The sequence below is a fragment of the Centrocercus urophasianus genome, unplaced genomic scaffold (genome assembly GCF_019232065.1).
Source record: "Centrocercus urophasianus isolate 14NV4802_14NV808 unplaced genomic scaffold, USGS_Curo_1.0 seq_10, whole genome shotgun sequence".
NCBI classification, from domain to species: domain Eukaryota; kingdom Metazoa; phylum Chordata; class Aves; order Galliformes; family Phasianidae; genus Centrocercus; species Centrocercus urophasianus.
This window is the reverse complement of record NW_024884142.1, coordinates 99,150,533-99,167,986: the sequence shown is the minus strand read 5'-3', so window position 1 is coordinate 99,167,986 and position 17,454 is coordinate 99,150,533. Positions and strand designations below refer to the sequence as shown.

General features: G+C 45.8%; 1 protein-coding gene across 1 annotated transcript in view; it reads left to right on the top strand.

Moving 5' to 3' along the window:
* Window positions 1-17,454, top strand: part of SLC24A3 (solute carrier family 24 member 3) — a gene marked incomplete at its 5' end in the record, with an annotated part of 137,967 nt that overhangs the window by 109,147 nt on the left and 11,366 nt on the right. Inside the window, 8 exons of the mRNA XM_042820732.1 lie at window positions 3,099-3,124; window positions 3,669-3,722; window positions 4,803-4,936; window positions 6,712-6,872; window positions 7,463-7,739; window positions 9,021-9,187; window positions 9,834-9,948; window positions 10,314-10,426. Of these exons, the coding sequence (XP_042676666.1) occupies window positions 3,099-3,124; window positions 3,669-3,722; window positions 4,803-4,936; window positions 6,712-6,872; window positions 7,463-7,739; window positions 9,021-9,187; window positions 9,834-9,948; window positions 10,314-10,426 (1,047 nt within the window). The remainder of the gene's footprint in view (window positions 1-3,098; window positions 3,125-3,668; window positions 3,723-4,802; window positions 4,937-6,711; window positions 6,873-7,462; window positions 7,740-9,020; window positions 9,188-9,833; window positions 9,949-10,313; window positions 10,427-17,454) is intronic.

Here is a 17,454-nt window from a genome sequence, read left to right as displayed (position 1 = left end):
CAAGTAGCATCATACCAAAAACTTCCTGACCAATGAACTCCACCACATCCATTAATTGTAATAGATGGCACTGCATGAGCGTAAAGACATCTAGCAGGTGTTGGGTGGATAGTGATAGGATGGGGGGAATGGCCTTAAACTGAGACAGGGGAGGTTTAGGTTAGATAGTGGGAGGAAGTTTTTCACCCAGAGGGTGGTGAGGCACTGGCACAGGTTGCCCAAGGAGGCTGTGGATGCCCCATCCCTGCAGGCATTCAAGGCCAGGCTGGATGTGGCTCTGGGCAGCCTGGTCTGCTGGTTGGTGACCTGCATACAACAGGGGGTTGGAACTGGATGAGCACTGTGCTCCTATTCAACCCAGGCCATTCTATGATTCTGCGATATGATTCCCTTAGTTTACTCCAAGGAAAGCACAGATGTGGGCACTTGCCTGCTGTTTGGCCACTTGTTTGGATTGGGTGTTTCATACAGGCATTACAGAACTGCAGAAATCCTTTTCTTTTGGAACTATACCACATAATATCAGAGAACTGTAATTTTTTAGACCTGAAGAGGTTCAAGGTCCTTTGTGCAGCCAGAGTAGGGCTTGGAGGCATTGCCAGAACTGCGATGCGGATGTCGAAGCACTTCATGGCCAACTGTGGCTTGGGAGATGTGGAACAGGCCCCCATCTCTTCAGCATTACTCCACAGCAATCACTGCACAGGCTTTTTAAACACCTGTTAGAGAAAAACGGAGATAAATTAGAAGAAGAGAGAACATTTTAAGTGATTAAAGATTTAGCTCCCGAGGGATTTAGCAACCCTGTCCTATGTAGCATTCCTCCTCAGACGATGGCAAATGAGGATTCTCCTTTCAGAGTCCAAACACTGCTTCACTTCAGGAATTTTCTCTCCTCTCCATCATTTAGCTAAGGATCTCAGGCTTTACAGTGGTTCAGATCCTTTATCTCCTTTTAAGGTAGAATCAAAAGGAGATGTCAGCATGTTGATATTTGGATTCTGCCTCTCCAGTCCCCCATCTCTCCTTTGGCAGGCATGCTGCTGGCTCTGTGCAGAGCGCAGCACAACTTGCACTCTGTTTTCTCATTTGTTAGACTTGTATGGGCCTTACATTTTAGGAAGCATTTAAACACTTCACTATATAGGGATAATAGTGCTGGGGCATTGAGACTCTGCTGCAGCCAGAATATAATCATCTTTCTTGAAGGATAATATTGCTTTGTAGAAGATTGAGCTCACATTATTTTGAAGAGCAGCTTGTGCTGCTCTCATATGATCTACACTCCTCAGGTGCCTTTGCTAATCATAAATACACCTGAGAAGAGATAAATACACTCCTGCCAACGCTGAAATGCAGCAGCTTAAAATTCTGCCGGGTAAATCCACGTGAGTTTATCTCCTTCCATTTCAACCAGCAAAGGATTCGCAGTGCTGCAGTAAGAAATCGCAGAGCAGCAAACTCACCTCTTTGGTGCTCCGTGCCAGCTGATAAGAGTGAGTGAGCTCCACATCACAGCAGTTAGAAGTGGGCCAACTTTCTTTATCCCTGTTAGCTCGTGTTGATTGAGCTGTATGATTATTTTTTTTTTACCTTAAAATTATATTACAAAGCTGGTCTTCTTTTAAAGCTTGGCAAGAACTGTTACTCCTTCTTTTCTTTGAAAGAAAAAAGATCCCAGTGTTTCCTAACTCGAAAGGACGTGGTCATTGTCATTAGTGAAAGAAGTGGGATGGGTGCTATTTTTAATCACAAAGGTCAATGCACAAGCTTTCGTGCCCTGCCACACCAACACAGTGCAACCTAAAATAGCTGTTGTCAGATTAGATCACCATGACTGGGGCTGTGACTTATAGCATGCATAATGTCTTGCTGTCATGTGTTCTTCCAGTAACAAATACAGCTATTGTTTGCTGCTCTATCAAACACAAGTTGCTATTTACAGGCTCTTTAGCTTCAGGGAAGCGTTTTGTTGCAATTTCTAAAGCCCATTTCCTTTCCCTTGGTTTTCTCCACCGCTGCTCTGGCTGTGTTTTCCTAGTGGCATACACAGCGCTTCCACTCCTTCGTACAGCACTGAGCTGAAAGCAGGTGAAGGTGCTGGGAAGGACCAAGCGGCCAGCAAGAGCCTTGCCAGCTGGCACCTGGTCCACCGGGTGCAGCCCAAGGCTGTAGGACCCCTGGACCACTCGTGAGCATCCTTGCCCTAGCCCTGCCCTTCCCACTGTGGCTGCAGCATGAGCCAGGCTCAGCATCCCCAGCTCTGGGACTGGCAGCTGGAGCACAGCTCACTCGGAGGCCCACTGGAGATGGAAAGAGAAGCAGAGTGAGGGATGCTGCCAGCAAGGCCACCGCAGCAATCCTGTTTGCTTCCAGCAGCTGCTGGTGCTGGTGAATTCAGCGGTGGAACATGACGGCCATCTGCTGGTGACCTCCTAACACCTGCCTCTCCAAACCCCAAAAGCCAAGGCTGGTTAGAATGGTGTGAACCCCTTGGAATCCATGGCACAGTGTTGGTATTCCCCAACACACAGCATCTTAAACATGCAGGAGAAAGACATCACTCCTTCCCCAGGAGCACAGCATCACGAGGAAACCTTCAGATGTACAGACAGGACTCTAACAGTGCTTGTTAAGAGTCTCAAGCTTAGCTTGTAAGGAAATCGTGCCCTGGGGCTGGTTTTCAGTGTTGTTGGAGCACCTGTCATTGACACCAGGTGTGGAAGTGGCTGTAAATCTGCACACCTACAGCCCAGCTGCTGCTGAAGGACAGCACAGAGGGATGGCAGTATCTCTGCTGAGACCAGCTGGTGCAGCTCCTCCAGGTCACCTGTTGCCCTGTCACCTCTTCAGCTCAGCACCGGTTCCACAGGACCCTGTGGGCTTTAGGGAGGAATGCTGCTCTGCTTTTCTAGGTGGGAGAAACTTGAGAGCTGAGAGGTTCCCAGGGAAACAGAAGAGAGCCTGATGCCACTGCCCCAGGCCCTAGGTTGCTCTGTCCCCTCTGCCACCTGCTGGGGGGGTTGGCTTGCAGCCTTGGTGCATGCTGTCATGCATTTCTTGTTTAACACGCTTCTTTTTTAATCTTCCCTCCACAGTTTATTTACGACGAAAAGGTTTCCTGGTAAGTGAATCTGGTTATATTTCTTGCTCGTTTTTCCTGTTTGCACCACAAAAGCTGCCATGCACAGGGTTTGTGGGAAGAGAAGGGGTTTGAGAATCAAAAGTTTTGCTGAGATCGTGGTGTTTGCAGCACAGCTTGGAGAGTGACAGCGGTAGCTTTGTTTTCACTCAGCCAGCGTTATTTAGACCGCAAGCACTAGGGGGAGTCAGGTTGCTTGGGTTGTGTGTTTTCTGACACTCTTTCTTACTGGGGGATTTGTGTTTAATTTCAGAGGATTTCTGAAACGCTGAGTTTTGCAATGGCTCGTTTTCATTTTGTTTTGTTTTTAACTGAAATTGACTGGAGACCCAATTATATTTGACCGTGCCCCACTCAAACCCATCGATGAGGAAGCTGAGGGTTGAACTGCCAGGAGTGAGGTTTGGCATGCTTCGTGTGAGGTGCCAAAATCCCAAACGAGAACATAACCCATGAATTTCAGTACACAGCTGGAGCTCAGCACCAGGTCCTGCTCTGATGCACTTTGTGTTCCTTCTGTTTGCAGGTGGGAGTCCTTGGTCTTGGTGCTGATGTATGCCATCTACATTGTTATCATGAAGTAAGAGATTCCTCTCTACCTTTTTGTGGGCACAGAACCCCACTGTGTTTCATTATTCTTTGCTCTGAAACCCATAATAGAACTGCAGCACAGCCAGCACCGATTTCATGAGCATCTGAGCTGCATAGCTCCCTTCATACCGCATGATGCTGGAGGAGCTGGGCTGTTCTGCTCCTCAAATCCCCTCCTCCTGCCCTGTTTCTAAAAGCCAGTGGAAAAGAAACCCGGATTTAAGCTGGAACATTAAACAAAACCTACCAGCCACCAAACGCACCAGTGGTCTTTTCTCAACAAGTAAGGGTAGAAGTTTGTTTTGAAATGATGAACAGAGTAAATATTAGGAGAGCAATTCTCAGTGAGAGCAGCAAAACAAGCTCGGTAGAAGAGAATACAAGTCAGAATTCCTCTTAGTTCTAGTAATTAGAAGCTTTAATTTGGAGGGCAGGTTCACTCTTGCAACACTGGCCAACAAAACAGGTAGCTGTGCTGTTTCAATCTAGAGTGGATTTGTTTTCTTAAAGTGATGCTGTAGTTTGAACAGATGTTTCTGACCTCCTGGCTGTTGGTGTGGTTATAGGGGCCTCAGCCACGTGCTCACAACGGTCCACCCTTCCTTTTGAGTCTCGTGGTGGGATCCTGAGCTCATGTCTGTGTCAGTTCCTGGTTATTCAAAATAAGATAAGAAGCAAATATATTTATTTTATATATAATTCTTTTCAAAGTCAAGGCCAGAACTTGGCACGTGGTCTCACGCTTCTCTGGTTTGCTTTCGCAGGCAAAATAGCACTCGTACTCAGGAGTGACTGTAAATTTGCACAATGATGAGTAAGCATTACTTGCTATGGGAATATTACTGACATGTAGATAAACAGACATGTGCTCTGTTCATGATTGATTTCTGACACGTTTCCAAGCCTTCTGGGAACAGAGGCATTGCCCTGCATGCAGTTTGGTGGGAGCTGGGCACGCTATCTATCCCTCGATGTCCTTAAAGCCAGGAACTGAATGTAGGAAAGGCAGTGTTGAGAAATCCATGTAGAAGCAGCAAAGGTACACCTAGAATTCCTTTTATTTCTGCAGGTACAACTCTACCATACAACACTGCTTGGAAAGGAAGACAAAAAACGCTGCAAACATGGTGAACGGATTGGCAAATAACACGGAAATGGATGATAACAGCAACTGCGATGCCACAGTGGTGTTACTAAAGAAAGGTAACTGTTCCAGTAAGTCACCCTGCTTGCTTGCATCGTTCTGAGTGTTTACAAGTTTGTCTGCCTGCTGTGCACTGTGGGCTGGGCACGTCTGCTCAGCGCTGGCATAGGCAGGGAGGTGCACCTTAAGCCTCACTTATATTTCCTTAGCTTAAAAAAATCATTGCTTCCATAGCTCAGCTGCAGTAGTGTGTGCACTGGTGAGCACAAATTAAACTGCATACACAGGGTGTAACAGATCATGCTTTGTTTTTGCAGCAGGCAGCAAGCACGTGTTGTGAATGTTGGATTATTATGCACCTATCCTCAGCAATAAGAGACTCCACAAGTCGCTGCTTTAAACTGAGAAGGAGTTGTGTCTTATTTAAAGCAGCCCTGGCCTCTGTGTACAGACAAGCTGCCCTTTTTCTTCTGCTCGACTCCATAAAGGACAAACAAAACCAGCTGTTTTCCCACAAAAGTGATTGAAAGATTTAGTGTATATATATAGCAAGCAACTGAACATGAAATGTGGATGTTTTTTCTTGCTGACATCAGACTCTTTGAGTCTACCAGATGCCTGCTATCACATTACTGCCTGTTGCTGAGCAGAGGGAAAGCTTTTGTGAGCATGGTGTGCTGTGGTTTGGGGAAGCTGCTGTTACTGGAACAGCTTTCTGTAGCCTTGGAATCTCAACCGTGGAACTATGCTGGCAAGATAGCTACACTGCACCAGTGCAACTGGGCTGGGAAAGCAGAAGCATAAAGTCAGGTTTACCCAGTGTCCTCAGGACTGCACACAAATGAGGCATTTCTGATTGTAGGATTTGGTTTAAATTGCACCAGAATGCCTCTTTGCGTGACACTCCTCAGACTGGTACATTTTGGTCTTGAAACCTTGTGGTTTCTTAAACTGGCTGAGGAAGGAAGCCCAAAGGATTGCTTCATCTTCTTGAGGATTGTTCCTATGTTTACTTGGCCTCTGCAGGCTCAGATGGGTGAGTGGTGCATCTGGGTCAAAAACAGCCCTGATTTCAACTGGTCAGAGTGCTGAGGGCATCCAGTAATTACATTTGCTTTCCAAACTTCCACTTTTCTGAACTGAAGACCACGAAGAAGAAAGCAGGAGGGTTTCGGTGGTACACAGCACATGCTAATGTGAAAAAGTCACCAGGGAAAGCTGTCTGGCCTTCTTGATTTTTGTGACCCTTATGTCTACCCCAAACCATAGAAGCATCCTCAGAAAAAAGAAAGTGCCTGTGGAGGTGCTCTGCTGTAGGACTAAGAATGATGATGATAATGCAAACATTTGCCAGTTGTGCTGGGAAAGATCTTGGGTTTCCCTGCTGCTGTGTCCCAGTCCTGCCTCTGCTGTCTCAATCCAAGGACTCTTGGCCCATCCCACAGAGGTGATGGTGGACGAGGCCAGTATCCTCACACAAGTGCGAATTACAATAGTGGAATTAATACTTCCTTATTGCAACAACTTCTTCACCTCAGCAGTGACCACTGTTGAAGCAGTGATCCGTTTAACAGAGGCCTACAATGATCTGTGCAGAACAGATTTTATTTGCTATCAGTGGGAATGAATGGAGATACGGTATTGGTCATTTATTTATAAAACCTGCTGTGTAAAGTCAGGAATTAAATACAGAGGAGGCTGTGGAGTGGCTGAAGGAGTGGTTCTTACAAAGGACCTGGGGAACCTGTAGATTTGTTCTGCTGAGTGCCGTATAAGATGGAAAGAGGCTGGTGGTAAGCAAAGCCTTCAGCTTCTCTTTGTTTCTTGGTTGCAGGGAATTTCCACCGTAAAGCCTCAGTGATCATGGTGGATGAGCTGCTGTCTGCTTACCCACACCAGCTTTCATTTTCTGAGGCTGGGCTCCGGATCATGATAACCAGCCACTTTCCTCCCAAAACACGTCTCTCCATGGCCAGCCGCATGCTCATCAATGAGGTATGTCTGTTCTCTTTTTTCCCCTTTCTCTTTCTCATTCCAAATTTGCTTTTGCCTGTGGCAGCATTCGGGTCAAAATGGACCTCTATGATTTTCTTGGATCCCTGTGTGCATTTTTCCCAGTTCCATCCTTCTAACGACATCCATTTTAAATCATCCCTTGCTATCTGTACCCACGGAGATTTTAGTAGAGAAAGTTTCAGGTCATTATGTGGTTATGCTCCCTGTAGCTGTTGCTCACAGCAGATGCCTGCAGCATTAATCTGATCTGCTGTTAACATCTTTATTTTATAAGATGGTACTACACTTTCTGACCCTTGTCTTGTTGTATCCCTGCAGTCAGTTCAACAGTTACTGGTCCTTATCTCATAAAAGCTATATCTGTGTGTTGTTTTTTAGTTCCTGCAAGCAGCTATTGCATTATGCATGACCAAAATCCATCCCTTTTTGCTTTTGAAACCAAGTGTTTATAGAACTCTGCACATCTCTTTTTCTCTGTTCCTCCCCTTCTCTTGAAGAAAAAATGAAAAGCAAGCATTACAATTTAAAAAAATCTGTCTTTGAACAAGAATTTGTGTCGGTATTAACAGAGACAAAGACTGATCAACAGCAGGACTTACACCAACGGTGAATCAGAAGTAGCAATCAAAATACCTATCAAGCACGTTGTGGAGAATGGAACAGGTCCAAGCAACTCGTCTGAGCGGGGCGTGAATGGCACACGGCGAGACGAGGACGTGGCTGAGGCTGGCAATGAGACAGAGAATGAGAATGAGGATAATGAGAACAATGAAAATGATGAGGAAGAGGAAGAAGATGATGACGATGATGACCATGAAGGGCCATACACACCTTTTGACCTACCCAGTAAGAAACTTGTGGGTTTGTGTTGTTCCAGAAAGCAAAGCTGAGTTTGAGTATGCCAGAAAGCACAGAATCATAGAATCCTTAGAGCTGGAAGGGACCTCTGAGGGCCATCTAGTCCAACTCCTTGCAGTGAACAGGGAAAGCACAGCTAGTTCAGGTTGCCCAGGGCCTTATTCAGCCTTGACTTGAAAGCCTTGAGACTTCCCCTTGTCTTCCTTGAGGCCATCAACCACAACACTGCGTCACCTGTTCCAGTGCCTCATCACCCTCACTGTAAAATATTTTGTTCTTTATATCTAGACATACTTTGGGGTCTGTACCTGTACCTCAGAGTTCAGTTCCTGGTCACAGGTAACAGTTAATTGGAAAGCACGAGGTGCCTCTCAGTATGTTGGGCTGGTTGGTGCAGCTCAACTGCAGCTCATGTGTTGGCCCTGCCACTGCAGTCTGTGGGAAGGGCAGCAACCTCTGCTGGGGAAACCTGGGCCCCTCTCTGGGCAGACCAATCTCATTCCATTGACTGCCCTATGTTTGAGTCATCCCAGAGCTGTTGAGATCTAGGGTGTTGGAAACAAGACAGAAAACTGTAGGGACTGTTTCTGCCATTTCCAAGTGATACATGTTTTTGGGAACTCCTATTCAGACCTCCACACATAACTGTAGTTCAAGCAGGGGGAAAAAGCTGAGCCTTAAAGATAATAATTTAGATGTTCTACGGACAATGACACTTGATTTATAGTATGGAAAAGGTTGGTGTGACCTCTGGACCTCTTGTCTGGTTCAAACTTCTGCTCAGGGGAGGTCTTACTAGAGCAGGTTGCCAAAGTCTGCATCCACCCTTGAGTGTTAGTTAGCTCCAAGGATGGGAATCCCACGGTCTTTCACTGTTCCAGAGTCTGACCACCACCCATGTGATAGGAAAAAAAAAGCACAGCTGTGACACTTACTGATGCTTGCTGAATGGTTATGACACCAAGCAGTGGATGTAGCACAGACAGGCAGCGGGTGGTGCATTTCAGCAGTGACAACAGCAGTGGGTCACTTCCACTTGTGCAGATTTTTCTGAGCATAGAACTCAGGCTGTTGTTCATCCCTGGCAAAAATGCATTGCAAATGGGTGGTGGCTGTTGAAAAACAGTGTTTTGTAGCTGAGAATTTACTGTTATCAAATGATTTCATTGTCCTCTTTGTATCTGTTGTCATTTCCGTAGGAGGCATTACTTTCAGAGCGACCTACATATTAACTAGAATCATGATTGTTTCCCATCTTCTGTTTTACAGCTGGCAAAATGGAAATCTTGAAGTGGCTCTTCACGTGGCCATTGAGCTTTGTGCTGTATTTCACAGTGCCCAACTGTAACAAACCCCACTTGGAGAAATGGTTCATGGTTACCTTTGCTTCTTCTACCCTCTGGATTGCAGCTTTCTCCTACATGATGGTGTGGATGGTATGTACCAACTAAAGCAGAAAACAGCCTAAGAAAGGCAACATAAGTAATTTTTGTCAGCTTTGAAAAATTGGGCTGTAGCCTTAAGCAGAAGTATGAGGCACTGGCATCGGGGAAGAAAGGGAGGCCTGGCTTGGGCTCTGCACTGGTGCACAAATGATGGTCTGTGTCAGCTTATAAGTATCTCCTCTCTGCCAAAAGGAACTGTTTGCAGTGACACAGATATACGTGTTCCTATATATAACATTTATGTAACATGAATGTAATGAACTTTAGGGATGTTTTGTTGTCATCTTAGCTGCTGTTTGCATGCAATAACAATCTGTGAGCTTTGGGCAAGTCTGTTAAGAGAGGGCAGTGAGCCACCATATAGCCTCTCCTCCAGGTTAGAGTCAGGAGAATAGTGGATGAAAGGTGGAAAGCAGCTAATCAAAGAGTGTGCATAGCAGGTCAGTGCTTTCCTCTGCCAGGTGGTGAACATACAGAAAACATAGAAGTGAAAAAAGCCTGTCACTGCTTCTCTTCAAAGAAAGCATCAGTTTGCACTGAGCAATAAGCGCTGTCTCACAGCATCTTGCACAACTGGCCCAAGCTGCTCTCTGATTTTTCTTTATAAACCACCTGACAGTTCTGTTTCACTCCTTAGGTGACAATCATTGGCTACACGCTGGGAATTCCAGACGTGATAATGGGCATCACTTTCTTGGCTGCAGGAACCAGCGTGCCAGACTGCATGGCAAGCCTCATCGTAGCAAGGCAAGGTGGGTTCATCGCTGAGATGTCAGGCTGCTGTAGAGTTGCTTCTGTGCATCATTGTCCTCTTTAAGAAGTGTGTCCTCAATGTAAAAACATTCAGAGCCCTTTTCCTGAGGCTGAATTTGATGGCAAGCACAAAGGAAAAGAATTCTGCTGCTATTGCAAAGCAGCTGAGAGGTTCTTAGTGATGGTGTGCAGCAAGCTATGGCATGGTCAGCAACTTGAAGCCTCCCAGAAATTCACTGTTTGATTCTTATTGGTTTATTTGTTTGTCTGCCAAATTTAAATCCAGTGCTGTGGATTTATGCAGAATATGCCATGTGTGTTTTCCTGAGACATGCCTGAGTGTACGTGGTTTCCATTCCTGCAGGTATGGGGGATATGGCCGTGTCCAACTCCATTGGAAGCAATGTTTTTGATATTTTAATCGGCCTAGGCCTTCCGTGGGCTTTGCAGACCCTAGCAGTGAATTATGGATCATACGTAAGTCTCACATTTGTTTGCAGTTTGTTTATCTGTGCATATCTTTTTTTTTTAAACACAAGCTTCTATGGAGACTAACTAGAGCTATCAAAACAATCCCAAATTATGTGGGTGGGCTCTGAAGGAACAGATAATTTTGCTATGTTTTGTGCTGGAGATAGCAGCAATTACTGTCAGTGTACATTCCCCATCCTTTGGAGGACAAGTACTTCCATTTCCTCCTTAAAGGCAGGAACTTGAGCTGAAATAAGCTAACTCACTCGTGTATGCAGCATTTTTGTGCCCTTGAATATATTCCAAATAAGATTGGCTTAATAAGACAAACAGGGTAAATGCATGGGCAGAATGTAGGGCTTTTAGTAAGAAAAACTGTACTGTTTTTAAACTGTTAACACACTGAAAGGTGAAGGAAGCTGTTGAATAACTGGGCTATTTCAGGGCATGATTACCATCTGGAAACACTGCACAGCTCTACTGTTTGAGAAAACCTAGCCAAAACTAATGGAACCCCTAGGTAATTCCCAAAGGATGGCAGATGCACACCATGCACAGAACTGCTGGAAGCTCCCTTCTGAGATAGAACAAGAGATACCATGAAATCCCAGAGGGATGCAGCATTTGCTTTTAGCTGGACCGCACTCAGCAGAACAGGAGTCTTCTTCTTTGCAATCACAGAATCATAGAATGGCCTGGGTTGCAAAGGAGCACAGTGCTCATCCAGTTCCAACCCCCTGCTGTGTGCAGGTCACCAACCAGCAGCCCAGGCTTCCCAGAGTCACATCCAGCCTGGCCTTGAATGCCTGCAGGGATGGGGCATCACAGCCTCCTTGGGCAACCTGTTCCAGTGCCTCACCACCCTCTGTGTGAAAAACTTCCTCATATCTAACCTAAACCTCCTCTGTCTCAGTTTAAGACCATTCCCCCTGGTCCTATCAATCACTAACTGACTGCAAAGTTAGGACTATAGAATCACAGGATGTTTGAGCTTGACAGGTACCTCTTGAGGTTATCAAGGCCTGGAACCTCTGTTCAAAGCATGGTGAGCCAGAGCAGGTTGCTTAGGACCATGTCCAGTTGATTCCTTAATATCGTTGAGGGTGGAGGTGATATCACTGCCTCTCTCAGCTGTGTGTTTTAACCACCCTCACAGTAAAAAGCTAGAAGTGTTCTTTTAATGAATTTCAAATGGTGTGCATTGCCTCTTGCTCTTTCAATGGGTACAACTTGGAGGAGTCTGGCTGCACCTTCCTTGTGCACTTCCATCAGGTATTTACACGTGCTGAGAAGATGCCCTCAAGCCTTCTCTTTTCCAGGCTGAACAGTCCCAGTTCTCTTGGACTCTCAGCTGCTGCAGTGCCTTTAAGTCATCCTTACATCCCCTCTCTCCAACGAGTAGCTATCTGCCTTAGACTGGGGAGCTTTGCAGATGTGTCTGACTAGTGCTGAGAAGAGAGGAAAGATGCCCTCCCTCCACCTGCTGGCAACGCATCTCCGAAGGCAGCCCGGGCTGCTGTTGGTGCTGCTTGCCACAAGGGTGCATTGCGGGCTTGTTCTTGGTGTCCATTAGGACCAGGAGGTCTTAGCCGAGTTGCTTTCTAACTGATCAGCTTCGGTGCATTCTGGTGCATGAGGTATTTCCTTCTCAGGTGCAGGACTTCTCATTTCCCTTTGTTGATGTTGATGAAGTGCATTTTCCCACCTCTTCAGGGTCCCTGGTGAAGACACCAGCCTTCTGGTGCTTCAAGCCACTCCAGCCAGTTCTGTATTGGCTGCAAACTTGCCGAGGTTTGTCCTCTGGCCCATCATCCATGCCATTATTGAAGGTGTGAAACAATATTGACCCCTGGGCTACACCACTGGCCTCTAGCTGGATGCTGTGCAGCTGAACACAACCTTTGAACACAGCAGTTCATCTCCTAACAGCCCTCTCCATCACCTGTGTATTTAATCTGCTCTTCCTCTGGCTGTGAGCGTGTAGGAGAGGCAGTGTCAAAAGTCAGGGCAATTAACACATGTATGAAGGGAGATCAACAAGACTACCTCAACCATCTTGTCATAGAAGGGTATTTGGCTGGGTAAATACAATTTCCCCTTCATCTCCCAATCACCTTCTTGTCATTCATATGTTTAGAAATCATTCCCAGGATTATTTGCTTCATCACCTTCCCTGGTGTCAGTGAGGCAGCATGCAGTTCCTTGTTTACCCCCCTTCCCTTCCTTGAATATAGGACTGACAAAAGGAAGCAGTGCTGTAGGAATGAAATCCTTTTCTCTAAGGAGTAACTTATCTGTAGCTCATCTACATTCGTTAACGTTTGTTTCCTTGACAAGAATGAGAACAAGTCACTGAGCAGAAGCAGCCAGCTTTCGTGGGGGCACAACAATGTTGCTACTGTTTTACACACCCAAAATGTTCATTGTATGCTGCAATCACGTGGGTAGTAAAAACAGCCTTGGAAACAGTCCCACAATTAGCAGACAGGGTTCTCTTAGTTTTCACTTACGATTTCTGTACTTCTCTCCAAATCCTTGGATAAGCAGACTTCATATCTCCACCACCCCACATACATGCACACATACATGGTAATTGTAACTGTGGTTCTCCAGTCTTGTATACAAAGGGAAAAGAGCTTTCTAAAAGTGAAGATTAAGAAAACAGCCCAAAGCCAAGCACTTGCTTGAATGTGATTACTTTCTCACAGCCACCCAAATATTTCCTCCCTGATGTAGGAAGACTGTACCAAAGTTAAGCTCTTGCTGAAAATAGTGTCAATGCATTTTAAGAGAGAAGCTTTTATGGCAGTGATATATTTTGTGGAAGCCAGAAGAAAAGTAGACCGCCTGATTGCAAAGTTAAGCTCTAAAACAGAAGAGCTTCCCATGTGCACCCAACAGCCCTCCTGTTGTGAAAGGCTGAATGCTCGGGGCCTACATCACACTGTAAAATCCCATTGCCAAGGTATCTCTTATTTCAGGCTGCCTGAGTTAGAATTCCCTGTGGCCAAATTGTGTTCCCTGTTCTGCTGATGTAAAGGCAGAACTCTGCTACACGTTACTGTGCTGAAAAGGAGGACAGGGTCTGTTCCCTTTCTCCTTGTGCTGCAGTGTGCACCAGCACAACACAGCATGGTGTCCTGTGAGTGTGCGCCTTCCTGACCTTCCTCAGCCACGTGAGGGAAGTGGCTTCATGCTGTAGCCAGCCAAGCAGCTCCTCAGGAGGTTTGTGGGGTTCTTAACATGGAGAGCAGTCTGTTCTGGCACCTTTTGTACAAAGAGTTCGGGTCTGAGCCTTCCTTAAGCTCCCTAAAAAGGCATGGATGTTTCAGAGCTCGTTTTCACAGATGGTGCATTTTGGTTGGAGGCAGTGAGCTTTGGTCGAGGCACAGCCTACAAGCTTGTGGCTGGTTGTGCTTCCCTATGGAGCTTCTGTCACTGCTACTCAGCAGTCGCTTGGCCGCCCTCCTGCTGCAGCTCTGGCCTCATCATATCAACTGTGACTGGGCCAGCATGCCAGAAAGGCTTTTGGAAATAAAGCAGCATCCCTCTGGACCCAGACAGGCCTTTGAAAAAGTTTGTTTTCTCATCTCAGCTCTGAGTCCTGGACATGTTACTGAGGCTATAACCCTGTAAGAATCCTTCCCCAGTGGCCCGGCAAATCCAGAGTGGGAGGACATTTGCTCTGTGTCTTGTATCCAATTGCTTCCTTCTGGAATATTTTTTTTTTTTTTTTAAGATCTGAAGCTATTAAAACAGACATGAGCCAGGAGTATTTTAGGGAACAGGAATTTTAGCTTGAGGGTAAGCATCCGGGCTCATTTGTTCATGTCTGCATTTGTAAGAGTATTCAGGTCTATCCACAGAAGGAGGTAGGGGAGCTCTAGTTCCTAGATGAGAAAATACAGTGGTAAGTGGACACTCAGGGGAAGTAACTTGAGCAAGCAAGCTTTCTAGCTTTCACAGTTGCATCTGCAATGTGATATGCTGCAATTACTCTAGCAGCAGTATGCAACTCAGCAGGTATTAACGGATTAATTTATTAGCAGATCCCAAAAGCCTGAAGATGGGCATGGCAGCAGGTGGACACTAAGGCTCATATCTAGTATCTCCAAAGCTTCTGGAGTACTTTGCATCTATTGAATCCCTTTGCTCCCCAGCCAGGGGGACAGGGATGGTGATGCTGTATCAAAGCAAAAGTATCTGATCCCTTCTAAATCTCCAAACAGCGGAGGAATTTCCTCCAACCATAATTTCTGCATTTCTTGCTTAATACCTTCAGTGTCTATGCACAGCACTCCACACTGTGTACTCTGGGGTATGTGCCTTCCGCAGAGTGAGTGGTGTGATGGAGCTAAGCAGGAATGCTTTCTCAGGTGTCTCAAAAGAGCCCTGGGAAGGAAATGCCATTGAAACATGCAGGAATGCAGTATGTGTCTGAATTTCCAATTTGTGGAGTTCCACTTTTGTCTCATGGCAAGACCTGGGCAATGCAGGAGCTTACTCTGACTTTCCACTGTCTGGCAAAGGCACTGCAGGAAAAGGATACTCAAGCAGACTTGGGACCTGTGACTTTTGCAACCGAGGTACTGGAAACATAGTAGAGTCCTTTTAATATTCCCGAATGAGGTAATTTTTCTCATACTTGAGCCCTGGAGCAAAACCAGTTTGGTTTTTGGCACCAGCTCCTTGTTTTCCTTTCAGCAACTGCCAGGAGCTGAAGGAAAACTGAAGAATGGAATTACATTGATTTTATTTCCATTGTTTTTCCTCTGCTGTTTAGCTTTACCCTCAGTTTCTTGTTGCCTGCAAGAGCTGTCTGGGAAGAGCAGGAGTTGGTGACAGCACCTTCATGTTTTTTACACAGGATGCAGGGAGGTAGCCTCAATTTAAATGCAGGCAAAGTAGGATTTGAACTTCTGCAAGCCTTTCATGTGTAATCAGTCAAAACAGAGTTCTTCTGGCTCGCTTCAGCTGCTAGACACAAGCCAAGCCTCAAAGGACAGTTCGGGAATGCTGACTTTTCCTTCTTGCAGAACAAGCAAGCACTTCGTTTGCAGAAAGTTTTCCCTAGAGTAGAAGCATTTCCTATGTCTGTGCTGAGATTTGAGCCTTTACTTCCAAAACTAAGAAGATTCCAGCTGATGCCCTGTTTTCTGCTAAACCTGGAATTAAATCTCCTTAATGTGAGTTTTGAAGCTTTTCTAGTATTGTTTTCCCCAGGCTTGTATGTGGTCATGTACCCTGAGGAAAGGCATTGCACAGACTCAAGGAAATGCCACGTGTCTTTGAGGAGGATGCTTGGCTGATTTGTACCCAGATGTGACAGATCAAGGACACATTTTTCTTAAGATTTTGTACCAGATTTCAGAGTCATTTGAGCTCCTGCACTCACAGTTAAAAGGCTGAATTGAACAACATTGAAGCAGAAGAAGTTCATCAATCAAAACAGTAACTCCAGAGCTGTAGCTTATGGGAGGTTTGTGAAAAGGAGCAGGTAGTCCAGAACCAACCACAGAAGGACTCTGTAGTCAACTGTAGAATGGAAAAAGTGAATGAATGGTGGCCATTCAGCCTGATTTGGATGTAACAGTATCTCAGAACCATTGATCAGTGCTACATAAAGCATTCCACGGTTTGTGTTTCTTTTTGAGGTGAAGTAGCATTGCATGAGAAAATTTGAGAGGTCGCCAGGGTTGGAGAGAGAGTTAAAGCAGCGTGCTTCCTTGTGTGCTTTTTGTGATTGCAGCCTTTGCTGTGGGCAGGTGGCTTCAGTGCAGGCCTAAATAGAAGGGAATTGCAGGAAAACCTCTACTGTGTTACCAAGCAGGAGAAAACTGGGAAGCTGTCATACCTGCCTCATTCTTCTGATGAGCAGCGCTTGCTGTGCACTATTTAGTGGCAATGCTTTCCAAAGCCCAACATGCTTGGAGCAAATCTGAACCAGGCACATTTGAAAGCTTGTGCTCTCTTTGCTGGTATTAGATGAGTAGCAGCAGCATTTGCTGGAAACAAACATTATTTTTATTAATGTTCGAAGGCTTCCATTATTTGTCTACTTCTAAAGCTAGACATTGGCTAGCCAAGAGCTTTGGCAGAGCCTCTGGTTACTCTTACTGCAAGAATTCGATAGCTCAGTGCCCAGTAGCAGAGTTGATAGAAGGGAATGTGTGCTTTTATCCTGCTGAAGCACCAGTGCAGGACTTAATGGAGAACATCTCCAAGCCCTCTGGCTGCAGCCCCCAATAAGCTTGGCAGTGAGTTTCAGCTGGCTCCCAGGAAATCTTTCTTCAGTGGACTGAATATATTTAGCAAAAAATATCCCTCTGAGACCAGTGCACTATTTGCATCTTTGACCTGAACAAACCTAGATAGCTTTGGTTGTCTTCTCAATATCAGGATCTCAAAGCACTGAATTGCTCCAAGAAACCTTTCCAGGAAGAAGTGTCTGGGCAACAGGCTTCAGCAGGAACTGTGTCTGCTATGAGGGAGGTTTCGTACTGCTGTGAATCAGCTTGCTCCAGGGCTGTCTTAAATAAGACACAGCTGAACTGTGCCATTGTCCTGTGCACACTATGCAGAGGTGCTTTGCACTCAGTCAGCAAGCCATACTAATTACACATTTGCATGCAGGTGAACTGACACTGCACAGTATTCCCAAGTCTGGTGCATTTGGAATTGCACCCTGCACCCATCCGTGGACACCAGCTCACAGCCTTCCCAGGGCAGCTCTGCTGTGAGGACAGGCTTATATCAGTGTCAGTTTGCTCTATCTTTCTGTTGGCTTTCATTGCCTTCTCACTGCTTTATTGCCTGTTCTTTGTCCTGCTCTGTGCCCTTTCTGCCTGTTCCGTGGCATGGCAGGGAGATGCCATGTACACATCACCCCCTGAGTCACCTCTGGTATTCTGCACAGCTTTTATCACGCTTTGAGTTCATTGACAAGGATTTGCACTCAGTGTTTCATTCTTTCTTCCACAAAGTACAGCTGTGATCTGTATGTGGTTCAGCCAAATGAGCTTCCGGACAAAGTG